Source organism: Esox lucius, chromosome 24 (assembly GCF_011004845.1).
Source record: "Esox lucius isolate fEsoLuc1 chromosome 24, fEsoLuc1.pri, whole genome shotgun sequence".
NCBI lineage: Eukaryota > Metazoa > Chordata > Actinopteri > Esociformes > Esocidae > Esox > Esox lucius.
In genome coordinates this window covers 3,301,366-3,320,372 of record NC_047592.1, presented here as the reverse complement: position 1 = coordinate 3,320,372, position 19,007 = coordinate 3,301,366, and the positions used below count along the sequence as shown (strand labels likewise).

Here is a 19,007-nt window from a genome sequence, read left to right as displayed (position 1 = left end):
CGCTATAACAGTATCGGGCTTGTTTTGGGCTTGTTTTTGAAGCTGTGGTTGCTTGTTTGACTCACGAGAGTTGGCAACACTGCTCTTGAGTCTTGCAGCCCTTCCAAATGTCTGAGTATATGATGCCTCCTTCGGCCAAGTGTTCATGAATGGCAGCCAACAGAGTTATAGAGCTCCTGTTCAACGCCTTGAGGAGGAAGCAATGCTTGGTGTCACGGCGAAGAGAGCAACAATACACCACTGAGATAGAATCCCATTGGCAAGTCCGCCATTGGCGCCAAGTTCTCTTCACAGATGAGAGCAGGTTCACTCTGAGCACATGTGACAGATGTGAAAGAGTCTGGAGACGCTGTGGTGAACGTTATGCTTGTCTGCAAACATCATCCAACATGACTGTTTTGGAGGTGGGTCAGTGATGGTCTGGGGAGGCATATCCTTGGAGGATTGCACAGTCCTCCACATGCTAGCCAACGGTACCCTGACTGCTGTTAGGTACCGGGATAAAATCATCAGACCCATCGTCAGACCTTATGCTGGTGCAGTGGGCCCTGGGTTCCTCCTGGTGCAGGACAATGCCCGGTCTCATGTGGCCAGAGTGGTTAGGCAGTTCCTAGATGACGAAGGCCTTGATTTCATTGACTGGCCCTCCTGTTCCTCAGACCTTAATCCAATTGAGAACCTCTGGGATGTTATGTATCAGTACATGAGAGCCAAGTAGAGCCACAGACTGTCCAGGAGCTCACTGATGCCCTGATCCAGGTCTGGGAGGAGATCCCCCAGGACACCATCCACTGTCTCATCAGGAGCATGCCCAAATGTTTTTGGGAGTGGATACAGGCTCGTGGGAACCATACACACTAATGAGTCACAATGTGTTGCCGTGATGAAATTCACGGATGTTGGAACAGCTTGTGATTTCAGTAGTTACTTTAGCTTTTTGAGTATGAATCCTTTCCTCAATCGGTTGGTGATTTTGGCTTTCATTGACCATTTTTACGTCATTATTTTCATAAAAAAGAGATACAAAATGTACAGTGAAACTTAGGATCCTTCATGTAATCCCTTCATCGAGACCCCGTGTGTGATTTAAGTTCTCCCTTCATTTTTTTGTATGCTTTTTTGTGGGAGTTAATTTTTAACACCCACAATCAGTTGGTGATTTTGGTTTCCATTGACCACTGTTATGTCATTTTATTCTCAACAAATTACACAATGTTCAGTAAAGACTTTGATCTTTAATATATTGATGTGTGACTTAAGTGTTCTCTTCAAATACCTGGCGGAGAGCCTGCCCATGATTATTCTTCCTCTGCACTCTCTCCTGAACATTTCCTACAATTAATTCACTGCAGCACATTGGAAAGTTCGAGCTATGAGGCAATATGTATTCCATATTCAGTCATTCCCATTGGCAGACATTTTACCTAAGAACATATATCTCTGAAAACATTAAAATAACTAATATTTGTTCATATTTATGAGACAATAAAAAATATTTAAACGTCTCATTAATATGAACAAATATTAGTTATTTTAATGTTTTCAGAGGTATATTTTCTTAAATAATATAAAATAATAAATTCAAATTTCAGACCAACTAATGCGAACAGTTTCTTATTTGAAACTGTTCGTGACCAGGACGTGCGTTTTTAATGTTGCTCACAACATGTAGGTAAGACGAATGTATTCTCCTTTGGCCAATCTATACATTGTTGTTTAATGCCCTACTCGGGTTCGATGGAAAATGTACAATATGCAGGCTTTTCGTGCATTTGTAAATAAGCGCTTAACCGCGACTGCTTTTCTGATTTTAAGGACGGTTGAAATAATATGGGACTACACGTAGGAGAGTGATCCGCTAAAAAGCAAGCTGCGGATTATGCCGGAGAAAACACCTTGCGACATAGGTTCGTTTATATGTATAGTAAATCTACTGATAGCTATAGTTCACATTCCTTTACAATTAAGGAACTGTCTCCTTAACTAGTGATCGGATATTTACTTGTAGAGATCCCGTAGATCCCCGAGCCGGTCTGCTCTCCCGAAGTTGATGCGTTTATTACACACCGATCCAGTCCGTGGTAGTCACCCTCTGAGTTTTGTTAGCAACTCGTGACCGTGGAGGACCGGTCCTGTTTCTACTTTAAAATGAAGCAAAAACATCGTGTCCCATTTGTTTGAGTAAAATAAAATAAATTTGGAAAAGAATAGTGAACGGAACTTTTTTTCCAACGAATAATGGCCACCACGTTGATTTACAAGTTTTTAACTGAGCAAATGGATAATAACAGCCTTCTGAGCCTACCAGTAGGCGTAGCAGGCCGCTTCTGACCCATATCTATGAGGCTGATAACCACTGATAACGCCCATTCAATCCAATGATAACATTCGAACCGGGTGGGTTCTTGGTAATCTTCACAGCTTAATGATTTATCTGCCTTGTGAACTAGTTCATGCCTTTTCCACAGTCACCACAACTGAATGCCTCTTCCCCTGTATGAGTATGTAAATGCAAGGTTAAGCTTGCCCAGCTAAATGGTTTCTTCCCTATGTGAATCAGTTTGTGCCTCTTCAAGTATCTCTCCTTACTGAACTTTTTCCCACAGTCACCGCAGCTAAATGGTTTCTCCTCTGTGTGAATCCACATGTGCTTAGATAGATCTCCTTGATATTTGAAGGTCTTGCCACAAATGGGGCAGTGTTTCTCAATCTGACCAAGTCGGCCAGGGGCTTTCAGTTTATGGGAGGAGTTGCAACATTTGTAGCAGTAGTTAAATTCAGTAGTCTGCAGATCATCTTTCAGGAAAAACGTTTCACCACAGCCACGGCTCTGGGTCCTCCTGCTGTAGACTGGGTCTCCACTCCTGCTTACAGTGTTTCTGCTCAGGGGGAACCTCCTCTTCAGAGACAGAGACCTGCAGGGAGTCTGGAGGGTAGAAGAGGAGGAACAGAGGTTTCCTATAATGACAAAAGTATCTGGACAGTAATGTGCTGTTTTGACATTGTACTCCAGCTCCATGCCCAAGCCACCTCAGCTGACCCCTCTCAATGTGGAGGAGCAGCAGCTCTACTCTGAGCTCCGCCCGGGGGACCGAGCTTCTCACCCTATCTCTAAGGGATCGCCCAGCCACCCTGCGGAGAAAGCTCATTTCGGCCGCCTGTATCCGGGATCTTGTCCTTTCGGTCATGACCATAGGTGAGAGTAGGAACGTAGATTGACCGGTAAATCTTCACCACAACAGACCGATACATCGACCGCATTACTGCAGAAGCTGCACCGATCCGTCTGTCAATCTCCCGTTCCATCCTTCCCTCACTCGTGAACAAGACCCCTAGATACTTAAACTCCTCCACTTGAGGCAGGCACTCTCCACCAACCTGAAGTGAGCAAGCCACCCTTTTCCGATTGAGGACCATGGCCTTGGATTTGGAGGTACTGATTTTCATCCCCACCGCTTCACACTTGGCTGCAAACCGTCCCAGTGCATGGTGAAGGTCCTGGTTTGAAGGGGCCAACACGACAACATCATCCGCAAAGAGCAGAGACAAAATCGTGTGGTCCCCAAACCTGACACCCTCCGGCCCCTGGCTGCGCCTAGAAATTCTGTCCATAAAAATTACGAACAGAACCGGCAAAAAAAGGGCAGCCCTGCCGGAGTCCAACATGCACTGGGAACAAGTCTGACTTACTGCCGGCAATGCGGACCAAGCTCCTGCTTCGGTCATACAGGGACCTGACAGCCCTTAGCAAAGGACCCAGGACCCCATATTCCCGAATTACTCTCCACAGGATGCCGCGAGGGACACAGTCGAATGCCTTCTCCAAATCCACAAAACACATGTGGATTGGTTGGGCCAACTCCCATGAACCCTCCAGCACCCCGTAGAGGGTATAGAGCTGGTCCAGTGTTCTACGGCCCGGACGAAAACCACACTGTTCCTCCTAAATCCGAGGTTCTACTATCGGCCATATTCTCCTCTCCAGAACCCTGGCATAGACTTTCCCGGGGAGGCTGAGAAGTGTGATCCCCCTATTGTTGGAACACACCCTCCGGTCCCCCTTCTTAAAAAGAGGGACCACCACCCCGGTCTGCCATCCCATCCCAGAGGAACAATAAGTACCAGAAAACCTAATCATGTCTCAGAATCGCCTGCAGTTTCACCCGAAGATGAGCCGTTCCAAATTACAATCCTTATTTAAAAAAGAAATACATTGGCATATATATATATACACACAGCTCCAGAAAATATTAAGAGGCCACTGCACCTTTTTCTTTCCTTTCCAAAAAAAGACAAAAAGGAAGGTTTTGAGTGAGAAGCAGAAGTGTTAAAATTAAAAGACCACTACAAATGTAACACTTCTGATCCTCACTCAAAACTTCCCTTTTCAATTTTTTTGGAAAGGAAAGAAAAAGGTGCAGTGGTAAAAAAAAATATCCAGAGCTGTATTCATGCCAAATAGCCAGTCATGTTTATATATTTCAAAAATATTTTTATTAAACAAAAACAGAGAACCTGAAAACATAAAACAAAAATGTATTCCAGTGGCCATTCTTCCAGGTTCTATATTCAGTGAGTTAGATGGATGAAATAATGCAGATTAAACTAAATGTATCATTGAATGTAAAACAAACTAAAATAAAATATCCATACTTATATGTATCCCTTTCAAACTCTGGCCACTAGGGTATGAATGGAGTTGTGTGAGTGTCAAAATACATTACATTACTGTCCCAACTCCACATAACACCTGGTCAATTCATCATAGATCCATTTCCTTTTCTGAACCCACAGTATCAATAATCCAGAGTTGTTGTTTTTTTATCTACAACTTCTTTGGAAATCTCTTAGACCTTATGTTCCATTGATGTTTCTTGCAATGTTTTCCTTCCCTGTGGATGTTTTTCTTGATTCCACTGAGAGTCAGTATGGGAGCGATTAAGTTTTAATTGTGATTTCTTCATTACTTAATGATTTCTCTCCTGTGTGAGCCAGCTCATGCCTGTTCAGGTGCTTCTTGAGACTGAATGTTTTCCCACAATCACCACAGCTAAAGGGCTTCTCTCCTGTGTGAATCAGTTTATGTCTCCTTAAGGACACCTCAAAACTGAATTTCTTCCCACAGTCAACACAGTTAAATGGTTTCTCCCCAGTGTGTGTCTGTATATGCCTATTTAAATCCACTTTCTGACTGAAGCTTTTCTCACAGTCAACACAGCTGAATGGTTTTTCTCCTGTGTGAGTACGTGTATGCACAGTTAAGATTGCCTTGCAACTGAAGCTTTTTCCACATTCACCACAGATAAATGGTTTCTCTCCAGTGTGAGTCCTCTTATGCCTTTCTAGTACAATTTTCCATTTAAAGCTTTTCCCACAGTCATCACAGCTAAATGGTTTCTCTCCTGTGTGTGTCTGCATATGCCTGTTAAGGTATGCCTCTGAACTGAAACTTTTCCCACAGTCTGCACAGCTAAAAGGTTTCTCCCCTGTGTGTGTTTGCATGTGCCTTTTTAGGTCCCCTTTGTGACTGAAACTTTTCCCACAGTCACCACATCTAAAAGGTTTCTCTCCTGTGTGAGTCAGCTGATGTCTGGATAAGATCTTCTTTGTACTGTAGCTTTTTCCACAGTCACCACATTTAAATGATTTACCTTCTGTGTGAGTCAGTTTATGCCCTTTTAGGTCTTCTTTATGAACAAAGCTTAAGCCACAGTCAACACAGGTAAATAGTTTCTCTCTGTGAGTCAGTTTGTGCCTAGTTAAATTTTCCTTTAAACTGAAGCTTTTCCCACATTCACCACAGCTAAAGGGCTTCTCTCCTGTGTGAATTCTCATATGCTTGGACAGATTCCCTTTGAATTTGAACACCTTACCACAAAAAGGGCAGGGAAGTGTTGAGGACCACAATGGAAAGTCAGTCTCTCTGTTCTCCACAAGCGGGTTCTCCTGATCACATTCACTTTTCACACAGAGAGGAGTCAATATGGAGTCTTTAGTGACAAAGAGCCCTGGATGCTGTTCTTCCTCCTCCTGTTCCTCTTTAATCTGTGTGGGCTCTGGGTCCTCCTCCCCCAAACTGGGGCTCCACTCCTGCTCAGAGTGTTTCTGCTCAGGTGAAAACTCTTCAGAGACAGAGACCTTCAGGGTGCCTGGAGGGATAGAGAGATTATCTATACCAGAGAATGAAACAGAACAACTTGAATCATACACGGAAATTATGCAAGTGTGACTTACACTCTCTGGGCTGGTTTGGTGGACACAGATCAAGGCCATTATTATTATTCCTGGACTAGGCTTATGATGGCCAAACACAGTGAACTTCAGAATTATTTGGACAGTTATTTTTTTGGCACAATTTGTGGGTTTCAGATCCTGGAGGCTTAGCAGCACACTAAACCATGTCGTATTGGCCGTTGCAGACACACTAAACCATGTCCTATTGGCCGTTGCAGACACACTAAACCATGTCGTATTGGCCGTTGCAGACACACCAAACCATGTCGTATTGGCCGTTGCAGACACACCAAACCATGTCGTATTGGCCGTTGCAGACACACCAAACCATGTCGTATTGGCCATTGCAGACACACCAAACCATGTCGTATTGGCCGTTGCAGTCACACTAAACCATGTCGTATTGGCCGTTGCAGACGCACTAAACCAAGTCGTATTGGCCGTTGCAGACGCACTAAACCATGTCGTATTGGCCGTTGCAGTCACACTAAACCATGTCGTATTGGCCGTTGCAGTCACACTAAACCATGTCGTATTGGCCATTGCAGAGACACTAAACCATGTCGTATTGGCCGTTGCAGACACGTGTCTACTAACAGTTCTACCTGGAAATGACCACTGAGCATCCATTAGAATTTAGTCACAGTGTTGCAGAGTCCACTGACCGTGAATTCAGGACAAAATATTTCTGATGTACTCCCTGTCAAATGACATTTCTGCTTTTGTTTTGTAATAATCATGCATATGGCTCTTTTAAAGCTGACAGTCACTGTTTCATTTCAAATCTAAAGTGCTGGAGGACAGAGGCCAAAACTAAACATTCTCTCTGTCAAAATACTTCACTGTACTGTAAATGTACACAACCAGTTATAGTAGAGGTACAAACCTATTGTACATGACTGTATCTCTGGGGTGAGTTGTATCAGTCTCCGGAGATGATCATTCTCTTCCTGGTACTCTGACACAGTTTTCTCAACTGCCCTGAAAATCTCCACAGCTGCCGACACCATCAAACGCTCATTTAGAAACAGATGAAACGACTGGAGTTTAGACATTTTCAGTCCACTGACAGATGGATATTCAGCTGGTGTTTCTCTGGAAGGTGGGTCTTCCTGATCACATTCACTCTTCACACAGAGAGGAGTCAATATGGAGTCTTTGTTATCAAAGAGGCCTTGAAGCGGCTCTTCCTCCTGACTGGTTCCGAGTTCCTCCTGTTCCTCTTTAATCTGTCTGGGCTGTGGGTCCTCCTGCTGTAGACTGGGGTTCCACTCCTGCTCACATTGTTTCTGCTCAGGGGGAACCTCCTCTTCAGAAAACTGCAGGGGTTCTGGAGGGAAGAAGAGGAGGAACAGAGGATTCCTATAAAGACAAGTATTTGGACAGAAACATGTTGTTTTGACTCTGTACTCCAGCTCTTTGGATACCTGTGCCTCACTCATCATTATTCATGATTCATTCAGGATTCTCTGGATTTCCACAGGTAAAATGGTTGCTTATGTTGTCGTTTGTTCCTTTAAGCCTATACATAGATTGACCCACATGTGAAATGTAGTCATTAGACTGACAAGAATGTCACATGCTTAGTAATCAAATTGACGCATCTGTAAAACATTGACGCGATGCAGTCCGTTGCAACCAAAACATGAAAAGCATAATATACTAATAAAACATGTAAATATATATATTTTATTTAAATTGTAGTGGTTTTGTTTACATCATTATTAGGGTGTCCGGCATGCAGGGGTGGGGCACAAAATTCTGGGACCGCTTGTACGTAGGCGGTCCCTGAGGGCCTCTCCCCTCTTTATTCAAGATTCAAACATTTGAGGGCCCCTCTACACGTTAAGGCCCTATATACCCATTCCCCCCGGTCTGACGCCACTGCCTTTATGTCCAGAAATTAATGAGCATTCTAAGAAACACTTGTGGCCGATGAGCATCAAGTATACAACAATACTGTGGTACATTTAATCATGGAATAAGGCCAATATACCACAGCTAAGAGCTGATGTTATGGATGATGCAACTAAATGCCTGCTTACAGACCTACATTAGTAAGAAACAGAAAATAGTACCTTTAATTAATATTTTTATTCTCATTTAAAAATCAATTTAAACATTTTCACAATGAACACTTTGCCAAGCTGAAAAATTATTGTTTTCATATAACAAATATAGCGTTTTACCACTGACCTTTATTTTGAAGGTAAAATACGAAACCCGGAAGTTGCTGCCGAAAATGTTGCATATCGGTAATTGGATACAGCCCATGGATTTATTAGGCCGTACTAGAAATCTCAAGCGGTGCCTTAATGTTATTCGTTACAAACGTAATTATACCAGTTAATGTTTCGTCAAACCATGAAAGCACGTTGATTAAACTCTAGATCTTAAAGTATTAAACTTGTAGATTAAAAAAGATAGGCAAACACTACTGGTAGGCGTTTTGCATAACCAGTGTTGTATTCCTTAAACGAAGCAAAATGTTTTAGACGCGTTTCGTTCAACATAATTCCTACTGTTGAAATGTTTTTATAAATGTGTTTAGATTTCTGCTCAACGTAATTGACTGGGACTTCGGCCAACTGTCAGAGCATAAACAAAAATCTGAATCATACGAACCTATTTGACATTGTTCAATCTCCGGTTTGATCTGCAGCATTCTTCGTAGCCGACCATTCTCAAGCTGGTAATCCTCTATCGTTTTCTCAACTGCCCCCAAAATCTCCGCAGCAGCCTCAATTAAGCGCCTATGTAAGAACACGCGAAACGACTGCAGATTAGACATTTTTCAATGGAAGGACAATTTTGCACCAAAGCAGTATGTCTTCATCCACATAATAATAAAGAACGGCTTTCACGAACCAGTTCCACTTCCGAATTTTCTTCTTTAGTTCTTATCTCCAGGTGTCGAGCCCATGAACACACCGCAGCGCCCCCGAGTGGATGGGGTTTTACTGCACGCTGCAGCCCAGTGATAATGGAAGAACTGCAGTGTCGGGATCACCAATGGTCAGATACATTCCCGAAATATTTTTTCCCTGCATCTGTCCTTGCTGACTTCTCACCACAGCTGGTTGTGTGAGTTTAGTTATACTCTAACACAAACTACCTGAACTAACTCGTGGTTCCAGTAGAGGGCTTCATGACCTGTTTTTACCCGTACGTTCCAGGAGACAGCGCCATGACCTGTTATTACCAGTCGTTCCAGGATAGGGCGCCATGACCTGTTAGTACCAGAAATTCCAGGAGAGCGCCGTTCTCAAAAAACGTCCAGCTGATGGATTTCAGGACTAACCAAAATGACCCATACCACTGCACACCAACGTGGTACTGCAGCTGATCTATTTAGCTTTTTTATTTATCCCTAAATGTGATTCACTTTGATCTTAATTACCATTGGTGCCCCCCCTCCTGGTTTTTCAGAATACCATCACTGTGATATTGTTTGTCCCTTTTAATGTATGTATTTGGTGAAGATGGTGCTCCCAAATGTAATTGTTTAGCTGTCACCAGTGTCTAGTACAGGATATGTCCCAGGTCATCATGTTACTCCCGTTTTCCAAGAATAGTGGGTATTTTACGTTCTAAACGGTCTGTGTCTTGTAGTAAAACCCCTTGCACCTGGGGGCGATGTGAGCTGATCATGGGCTCGCAATCCGCTAATCCAAACAGAAAAAGAAAGCAATGCGGAAGTAAAACGAGGAGCGACGCTGTTTTGTCTTCGTTACCTCTTATTTTTCCTTCCATCGGAAGCTCTACTCGCTGAATACTCAATTGTCATTCCCCGAAACATGTCTAAACTACAACAGTTTCGTGTGTTTCTAAATAACTATTTGACTGCAGCTTCTGTAGAGATTTTCGGGGCAGTTGAGAAAACAGTAGTGGAGTACCCAGACATTGGTGGGAATGATCGGATTATACTGGAGATCGAACAAAACACAAAGACAATAGGTTCGTATGCAGGTCTTCTGATAGATAGCTGTAGTTATATGTAGTTGATAAACTGGCTTGCCGTGTGTCACTATTATACGTCCACCTGAGACATTTATTTAAGCTGTTTATTTGAGCCCTGCATGTCTACTTGTTCAAATAAACACACAAAATAACATTGAAGTAAACACAATTAAAGAAACATTAATACAATGGAAAGTAATCAGGTCTCTGTATTTTTAAAACAAGTCAGTATTCTGTGGGGCCTCGCGTGTAATTCCTTGAACTGATCCAGTGGTTAATTATACCAAGCCTCTTCTTTTGACTTTGGCTGTCATTGGTTAATTTCCCTGCCCAGGTGATCCTACACATCTTCAGGTATATAGAGGATGGCGCTCTGGGTTGGTCAATCTAATCCTGTGAGGCTTCTATCTGCAGGCTTCTGCTGAGTATGTCTTAGTTTCCCTGCAAAGTTGATGCGGCCCCGGCCTAATTGTGACCCCGCCTGCATGTCATGGCAGAAATCGTTATTCGCCAGACCAGCGTGTTTTTCCAATCTTGAATTGTCCCGCTGAGGCCACTGTAGCCTCACCTTCCTGTTGTTAGCTGACAGGGGTGGAACCTGGCGTGGTCTTCCGCCGGTCTGCTGCTGTAGCCCGTCCACACCAAGGTTGGCCGCGTTGCACATTTAGAGATGCTCTTCTGCGCAACACCGTTGTAAAGGGTGGTCATTTGTGTGGCCTCTCTGTCCGCCCTCTTTTGTCATCAACAATGTATTTTCACCCAGAGAATGGCCGCTCACTGGATGTTTTTTTCTCTGTAAACTCAAAGAGCGCAGTGCCTGAAAATCCTAGGAGGCCACAGATCCCAGGTCACTTGATTAGGTACACCAGCTTGGTAACACAAATAGCCAAACATTTAATCATATAGACATGGTCAAGAGGTTTAATTTTGGTTTGTCAAAACATTAAAATAGGGGAAGACGTGTGATATAAGCAACTTTGACTTTGGTATAATTGTTGGTGCCAGGCATGATGGTTCCAGCATCTCTGCTTTTTAACACTATCAATATAGCAAAATGTAAAACTGTAAATCATGCATTAAATTTTTTTTTTTTAATATATAACCTCTGCTCCTCCTCTACTTCTCCTCCAGACTCCCTGGGGGTCTCTGTCTCTGAAGAGGAGGTTCCCCCTGAGCAGCAGCTCTGTGAGAAGGAGTGGCGTCCCAGTCTGAGGGAGGAGGTCCCACAGTCCACACAGGTTAAAGAAGAACAGGAGAAACCCAGGACCGGTCAGGGAGACGGGCAGCTTCAAGGGCTCTTAGAGACCAAACAATCCATATCGACTCCTTATTTTGGGAATAGTGAACGTGAACAAAAATCCATCCTAGCTGAATGCCCAAATCTCAGTCGACTGAAAATGTTGAAGCTCCATTTCTTCCACAAGTTTCTAAATGAGCGTTTGATGGTGTCAGCAGCTGTGGAGATCTTCGGGGCAGTTGATAGAATGTTAGCTGAGTACCAGGAAGAGAATAATAGGCTACAGAGTTTGTTGCGGATCAGTCCAAAGGTGAAACTACATACAGTAGGTTTGTATTATAGTAATATCCAGCTAAGGTCAATTTCTTACTTAACCTTACTCTTTTTCTTTTTGGTCATGAATTGGCCCTCCCCAAACGAAAACACAATATAAGAGTTATATTATATATTTCTTTCATGTATATCCACGCATTTGAAATGCAAAGACACCCCCAGATATACCACTTTACCAGACATAGTCCCAGACCACCAAAGGGACACAAACAGACCACTAACTAACTACCCTAAGACAGGGCAGAGTGTCTGAAACTGCACAGACCTTAGAAGGTGCAAAACCAGACAAATATGTAGATTGTCAGTGACCCACTCCTCTTGAGAATTGTGAAAAGCTTTTATTTTTTTGGCCATCATTCTGTTCTCATTAATTATTTAATTATGTTGCTGTTAATCAATCAGATTTATTTTTTAAGCATTTTTGACATCAGCAGTTGTCAAAAAGTGCTTTTACAAAACACCCAGCCTGAATTTAGGAAGAAACCTAGAGAGGAACTGTTACATTATTTTGTACATTAAAGATCTAGATTAAACCCACAGATACAATGCATTGTTTGAGATTAGTCGCAATTTCCCAATTTTCAGGTGTGTTCTTTAGCCCATCAAATTTGTGAACATTTCCACTGTACTAAATTATTTGCTCCAAAAAAATGTTTTCACTGAAAGTCTATCTATGTAAAAAGGTATTATTATATTTCTATATTAAATTATAGAAAACTAGGTCATGGAGGCCCATGTCAATAACTTTGTGTCTAACGCATCTAATCTCTAACTATATGCATGATAAAACATTTTTGGTAAAAATATCTTTCTCTCCTTCCCTCCAGACTCCCTGCAGGTCTCTCTCTCCGTCTCTGAAGAGGAGATTTTCCCTGAGCTGCAGCTCTGTGAGCAGGAGTGGAGTCCCAGTCTGGGGGAGGAGGACCCAGAGCCCCCACAAATTAAAGAAGAACAGGAGGAACTCAGGACCAGTAAGGAGGAAGAACAGGATCAAGGGGTGGAACTTGATATTTTGAAGTTTAAATTCACTCCCTCCAGTGTGAAAAATGAATGTGATCAGGAAGACCCACTGTGGTCCCTGACTCCTCCCTCAACCCAGACTGTGGAGAACAGAGAGGCTGATTTACCTCAGAGAACTTCTGGCACGGTGACCAACCTAAAGAGTCCCAACACTCCCAGTGACCCAGAACAACGAGACAGCAGCCCACCAATGAATTCCAACCCACCACTGAAGAAACGTGGATCCAAACACACCATGTCTAGAAAACCTCACCACTGTCGTGACTGGTTCAGACAGAAGGGAGACAGAACACACCATAAACTGACTCACACAGAGGAGAAATTATTTCACTGTGGTGACTGTGGGAAGACCTTCAGTAAAAAGGGTAACCTAACCAAACACAAACGGACTCATACTGGAGAGAAACCGTTTAGCTGTGTCAACTGTGAGAAAAGCTTCAGTCGGAATTGGAACCTGACCAAACACAAACTGACTCACACAGGAGAGAAACCATTTAACTGCAGCGAGTGTGGGAAAAGCTTCAGTAGGAAGGGGCACTTAACCAGGCATGAACTGATGCATACAGGAGAGAAACTCTTCAGTTGTGATGACTGTGGCAAAAGCTTTAGTCAGATGTGTCACCTAAACAGGCACAAATTGACTCACACAGGAGAGAAATCCCTTAGCTGTCGAGACTATGGAAAGGGATTCACTCACAGTAGAACCCTAGATATACATATAGGAGATTAACATTTTATTTGTGTTGACTGCGAAAAGCTTCAATCACAAGGGCTACCTTATCAGGCAAATGTTGACACAGGAGAGAAATTAAATGGTTGCTCAGCCCGTGTAGAAGGTTTCAGAAAGCATTCTTATTTGCTGTTGTGTGTGAAAAACATAAACAAATAAGAAACCAAGAAAAGGAATGAAGAAAGAAAGTTAGAACTGGTCAAAAGGGGATCTTTACTCTTGGGTACAAGTCAATAGCCTAGCCTTGTCCGCTCTGCACACCAACATTTGAAGATCCTGGTGGACAACAAAGCCATTGGCCAGGAGAACTCGGCTCTTGCTGCCGAGATTGATGAAGCCTGTCTAGTCAGCTGGTTAAAGTGACCTGTGGCAGAGACCACCTGGCTCGACCGAGAAGATGTCAGTCAGTTTAACCAGCAGGCAAGTCAGGCCTGTTTCATCTGTTGACCCGTTCCATCTGGGATGCCTGTTGAACCAGTGTATCTGGGATGCCTGTTGAACCAGTGTATCTGGGATGTCTGTTGAACCAGTGTATCTGGGATGTCTGTTGAACCAGTGTATCTGGGATGCCTGTTGAACCAGTGTATCTGGGATGTCTGTTGAACCAGTGTATCTGGGATGTCTGTTGAACCAGTGTATCTGGGATGCCTGTTGAACCAGTGTATCTGGGATGTCTGTTGAACCAGTGTATCTGGGATGCCTGTTGAACCAGTGTATCTGGGATGTCTGTTGAACCAGTGTATCTGGGATGTCTGTTGAACCAGTGTATCTGGGATGTCTGTTGAACCAGTGTATCTGGGATGCCTGTGGAACCAATGAATCTGACTGATGAACCAGTGAATCTGACTGATGAACCAGTGAATCTGACTGATGAACCAGTTTAGCTGGGTTGCCTGTTGCTGCTATGTTCATGAAAGGGGCAATCTGCAGTTCAAACGAGCATGTTTTGTTAAACATCTTAGGAATTGGGATAAATACTGTTGAAATATCAGTCCAGTTTGCTTATTTTTATTCTGATTGTTTGAACAGGGCAGTACATATTATATAATACAAAGAAAGAGTTTGTAAATTGCACATTTTGATATTTTGTGTCGAGAGTGAGGCAAATTATAGTTCTTGAAGAATCTGAAAATCCAAACTGTTGCACATTGCATGTAAATCAAATTGCCAAATCCTGGGATTGTCCTTTACTAGGGTGAACGTGTATAAAGTGGCAAGAAGAACAAATGCAAGAAGATGCAATTGAAGCTTGGGGCGCTGCAGTGGACGCACAGTAGATGCACAATAGACACACAGTGGATGCACAGCAGACGCACAGTAGATGCACAGTAGATGAAGCCAGTTATGATTCTGAACGTTCAACAGTTGAGGGAAACGGATATGATTGTCAGAGTTAACTGTGCCAAACAAACAATAAATAAGTGTAACTGTAAGTAAAATGTTTAAATTTTGCATTTGTATTTTTTAGTATATATAAACCCAAAGCATGGCTGGGTGTGACAAATGTTCAGGTATCAGTTGATAATTGGTGACCCTGTGGGACAGGGGTTGCTCAGATTTCCAACAACAGGGCCAAAAGCATAATCGGGGGGTTACTAGTACTACCCTTATGTGTTTCTGTGGATACTGTAACCTAGGGGTCTGGTTGTAAACATTTTGTACAAATGACCATGAACATTAAACACTGAACAACCGTTAATATTGCAGACTTTTGAAATGAACACTGAACAACTGGTATTCATTGCAAAATGTGACTTTATTTAAGAGATTATAATATTCAGAGAGATAAGGACTACCAATCCATAGGGTGCAGGCATACACATACTAACAGATTGCTTAGTTAGGGTCCTTCGGTATATTTACAAAATCCACACTGGGGGGGGGGTTACCAAACAACAACAGGTTATATTGGAGACTGTGGCTTCATCGAAAATAATACCATATGGAATAAGCTCCCATGTAGTCCCTCCAAAATGGAAACCTTAGCTGGAACACAGGAAAGGAAATGCATGCCAGCAGGGAGCGTCATTCTGGCCGCGGTCAGCTGGAAAAAATAGAAAAGCGGGGCGTTAACTATTGTGTACATTAAAAACACTAAAAACCAACCAATTCCCTTTAATTAAGATGTATTTTACCCAATCAAAATGTTGGATGCAATTAATGTAAGGGAAAATGCTCTAGAGACAGCTCAGTGTGCAAAAGATGCCTTTCAAATGATTTCACTCAATAGGAAAATCATTACCTCCATAGTTCATTTCCATGCAGTGCTCCTGGCCTTTGTAGTTAGAAGGTTGTCCTTCACTCCAGTTGTGGTAATTTAACCTGGACCCGTCACTCAACAGCCAAAGACCCTCCTAGAGACACAGACAGATCATCAGACCCTCATCTCTACTGCCCCCCACAGTTCAGGTAATCTGGATAAAGGGGCTGAGGCTGGATAAAGTCACGAGTCTCAAATTTAGACACAGCTATGGATACAAGGACTGACCAGCCATGAGATCAAACTGATTGAATCATGTTTTGAAAAGCTGAACTGCGTTTGTTGTTTTATAACGGAAGCAGACATGTTGTCTGAGGTCAGTGCTGTTCAGTGGTCATTGCTGTTCAGTGGTCAGTGCTTCCTGTCAGCAGGGTTTCTGACCTGAATGGCATCTGTAGCTCCGACCCAGGCTCGCTGGTCTTTCCTGGAGCTCTTTTCGATCACTGACAGGAGGAATGTGTACTCGCTGTGGTCCTGAACTGACACCAGGTTACCTCCCAAGAGCAAACAGTTCCTCTGGGAAAGAGGGAGTTAGAGAGAGAGATAGAGACATCAACAGACCTTTTTACCACAGGGTAAACCTACTGCAACCACAGATTAACCAGATAAAAGAGATGAACCAGACAACATATAGAGGCTCTAGTTTAACCTTAGGCAGTTGTTAAATTCAACAGCGCGGATTATTCCAATTCCAACAGTCACAGTCAGTTGTGTCACAGCTTGCTAAAACCCAACGTGTGTCTTAACATGATTTAAATCTGATACCCTGAACGTGGACACTTATGTACGTGAGTTTCCAGTCACCTCAGCTTCAGGCCACGTTGCTTTGATGGGGACATAGACATAGCACTTATCAGAATATTCGTCCCAGCCATCAGGACAGGAAGAATCTGCAGGGGACAGGATCATGTGACTTTAACGTTAAATAGCATTATGAAACGGTTAAAAAAAAGTGTGTTCCACCAATGACGTTACTGAGAAGAACAGAAGAGCTACCGGTGTGTTTTTGAGAAATAATCAATTCACTTAAAGGAAGGAAGTAACTTTTTTTCAACATGATGTTAAAGAAGTATATGGGCCAGGAAGACTGTATGATCAATGGTTCAGTTTTCTTGAACAGCTATTACACGCTTCAGCTAACTAGCCACAGTGACCATTTAAGTTAAATATATATATTCTTTGTTAGAGATGGTGAAAGTTAGCGGAAGTTTAGAAGGCCTGTTTAAATAAAATTCATTAATTTCACTTTGGCCCATATACTCCCTTCAGGATCAGGAAACATCTAAGATATATGTTTTTTAAATTGACATTTAACAGTCAGTTAACATTAAAAAGCAAATGGAATAAGTATGTTATTTTACCAGATGGCTGCTGGTTGTTCTGATTTTGCATGTCTTTCTTCACACTATCCCAATCACGTTGAGAATGGCGTTTTTCGTCATCACTGTAGTCATATCTGGGTCTTTGTCGAGAACTTTGCATTTCATCACGTCCAGGTCTTTGTGGAGAACCTTGCATTTCATCACGTCCAGGTCTTTGTGAAGAACTTTGCATTTGATCACCCCCAGGTCTTTGTGGATGAAGGTGCATTTCATCACGTCCAGGTCTTTGTGGAGAACCTTGCATTTCATCACGTCCAGGTCTTTGTGAAGAACTTTGCATTTGATCACCCCCAGGTCTTTGTGGATGAAGGTGCATTTCATCACGTCCAGGTCTTTGTGGAGAAATTTGCATTTGATCACGTCCAGGTCTTTGTGGAGAAATTTGCATTTCATCACGTCCAGGTCTTTGTGGAGAAATTTGCATTTCATCACGTCCAGGTCTTTGTGGAGAAATTTGCATTTCATCACGTCCAGGTCTTTGTGGAGAAATTTGCATTTCATCACGTCCAGGTCTTTGTGGAGAACTTTGCATTTCATCACGTCCAGGTCTTTGTGAAGAACTTTGCATTTGATCACCCCCAGGTCTTTGTGGATAAAGGTGCATTTCATCACGTCCAGGTCTTTGTGGAGAAATTTGCATTTCATCACGTCCAGGTCTTTGTGGAGAAATTTGCATTTCATCACGTCCAGGTCTTTGTGGAGAACTTTGCATTTGATCACCCCCAGGTCTTTGTGGATGAAGGTGCATTTCATCACGTCCAGGTCTTTGTGGAGAAATTTGCATTTCATCACGTCCAGGTCTTTGTGGAGAAATTTGCATTTCATCACGTCCAGGTCTTTGTGGAGAACTTTGCATTTCATCACGTCCAGGTCTTTGTGAAGAACTTTGCATTTGATCACCCCCAGGTCTTTGTGGATAAAGGTGCATTTCATCACGTCCAGGTCTTTGTGGAGAAATTTGCATTTCATCACGTCCAGGTCTTTGTGGAGAAATTTGCATTTCATCACGTCCAGGTCTTTGTGGAGAACTTTGCATTTGATCACCCCCAGGTCTTTGTGGATGAAGGTGCATTTCATCACGTCCAGGTCTTTGTGGAGAACTTTGCATTTCATCACGTCCAGGTCTTTGTGAAGAACTTTGCATTTGATCACCCCCAGGTCTTTGTGGATAAAGGTGCATTTCATCACGTCCAGGTCTTTGTGGAGAAATTTGCATTTCATCACGTCCAGGTCTTTGTGGAGAAATTTGCATTTCATCACGTCCAGGTCTTTGTGAAGAACTTTGCATTTGATCACCCCCAGGTCTTTGTGGATAAAGGTGCATTTCATCACGTCCAGGTCTTTGTGGAGAAATTTGCATTTCATCACGTCCAGGTCTTTGTGGAGAAATTTGCATTTCATCACGTCCAGGTCTTTGTGGAGAACTTTGCATTTCATCACGTCCAGGTCTTTGTGAAGAACTTTGCATTTGATCACCCCCAGGTCTTTGTGGATAAAGGTGCATTTCATCACGTCCAGGTCTTTGTGGAGAAATCTGCATTTCATCCCGTCCAGGTCTTTGTGGAGAAATCTGCATTTCATCACGTCCAGGTCTTTGTGGAGAAATTTGGATTTCATCACGTCCAGGTCTTTGTGGAGAAATCTGCATTTCATCACGTCCAGGTCTTTGTGGAGAAATCTGCATTTCATCACGTCCAGGTCTTTGTGGAGAAATTTGCATTTGATCACGTCCAGGTCTTTGTGGATAAAGGTGCATTTCATCACGTCCAGGTCTTTGTGGAGAAATTTGCATTTGATCACGCCCAGGTCTTTGTGGAGAAATCTGCATTTCATCACGCCCAGGCCTTTGTG

At 42.9% G+C, this 19,007-nt stretch overlaps 3 protein-coding genes across 7 annotated transcripts; 1 reads left to right on the top strand and 2 right to left on the bottom strand.

Moving 5' to 3' along the window:
- Nucleotides 1–1,597: 1,597 nt before the first annotated feature.
- LOC105031528 (gastrula zinc finger protein XlCGF57.1) lies at nucleotides 1,598–9,141 on the bottom strand. Of its 2 annotated transcripts, XM_029117583.2 has the most exons (4): nucleotides 8,860–9,141; nucleotides 7,121–7,564; nucleotides 5,874–6,149; nucleotides 1,598–2,926 (listed from the first exon to the last, which is right to left on the bottom strand). In XM_029117583.2, exons 1-4 carry the CDS (start codon nucleotides 9,023–9,025, stop codon nucleotides 2,814–2,816), a joined length of 999 nt encoding a protein of 332 aa, XP_028973416.1. In that variant the 5' UTR covers nucleotides 9,026–9,141; the 3' UTR covers nucleotides 1,598–2,813. The 2 variants fall into 2 exon arrangements, with proteins under 2 accessions (XP_028973416.1, XP_012987908.3); XM_013132454.4 differs by lacking the exon at nucleotides 1,598–2,926 and having other exon boundaries at nucleotides 4,523–6,149; nucleotides 8,860–9,139.
- LOC105031523 (zinc finger protein 184-like) lies at nucleotides 8,922–15,086 on the top strand. 2 transcript variants are annotated; one of them, XM_010906003.5, is made up of 5 exons: nucleotides 8,922–8,991; nucleotides 9,132–9,318; nucleotides 9,411–9,567; nucleotides 11,326–11,760; nucleotides 12,592–15,086. In XM_010906003.5, exons 3-5 carry the CDS (start codon nucleotides 9,540–9,542, stop codon nucleotides 13,512–13,514), a joined length of 1,386 nt encoding a protein of 461 aa, XP_010904305.4. In that variant the 5' UTR covers nucleotides 8,922–8,991; nucleotides 9,132–9,318; nucleotides 9,411–9,539; the 3' UTR covers nucleotides 13,515–15,086. The 2 variants fall into 2 exon arrangements, with proteins under 2 accessions (XP_010904305.4, XP_010904304.4); XM_010906002.5 differs by lacking the exons at nucleotides 8,922–8,991; nucleotides 9,132–9,318; nucleotides 9,411–9,567 and adding an exon at nucleotides 9,644–10,191.
- A 397-nt stretch (nucleotides 15,087–15,483) lies between these two features.
- Nucleotides 15,484–18,243, bottom strand: LOC109615062 (ladderlectin). 3 transcript variants are annotated; one of them, XM_020043353.3, is made up of 5 exons: nucleotides 17,136–18,243; nucleotides 16,579–16,664; nucleotides 16,156–16,290; nucleotides 15,757–15,868; nucleotides 15,484–15,558 (listed from the first exon to the last, which is right to left on the bottom strand). In XM_020043353.3, exon 1 carries the CDS (start codon nucleotides 18,231–18,233, stop codon nucleotides 17,175–17,177), a length of 1,059 nt encoding a protein of 352 aa, XP_019898912.3. In that variant the 5' UTR covers nucleotides 18,234–18,243; the 3' UTR covers nucleotides 15,484–15,558; nucleotides 15,757–15,868; nucleotides 16,156–16,290; nucleotides 16,579–16,664; nucleotides 17,136–17,174. The 3 variants fall into 3 exon arrangements, with proteins under 3 accessions (XP_019898912.3, XP_028973548.2, XP_034146396.1); XM_029117715.2 differs by lacking the exon at nucleotides 17,136–18,243 and having other exon boundaries at nucleotides 16,579–16,688; XM_034290505.1 differs by lacking the exons at nucleotides 15,484–15,558; nucleotides 15,757–15,868; nucleotides 16,156–16,290 and having other exon boundaries at nucleotides 16,527–16,664.
- Nucleotides 18,244–19,007: the final 764 nt, after the last annotated feature.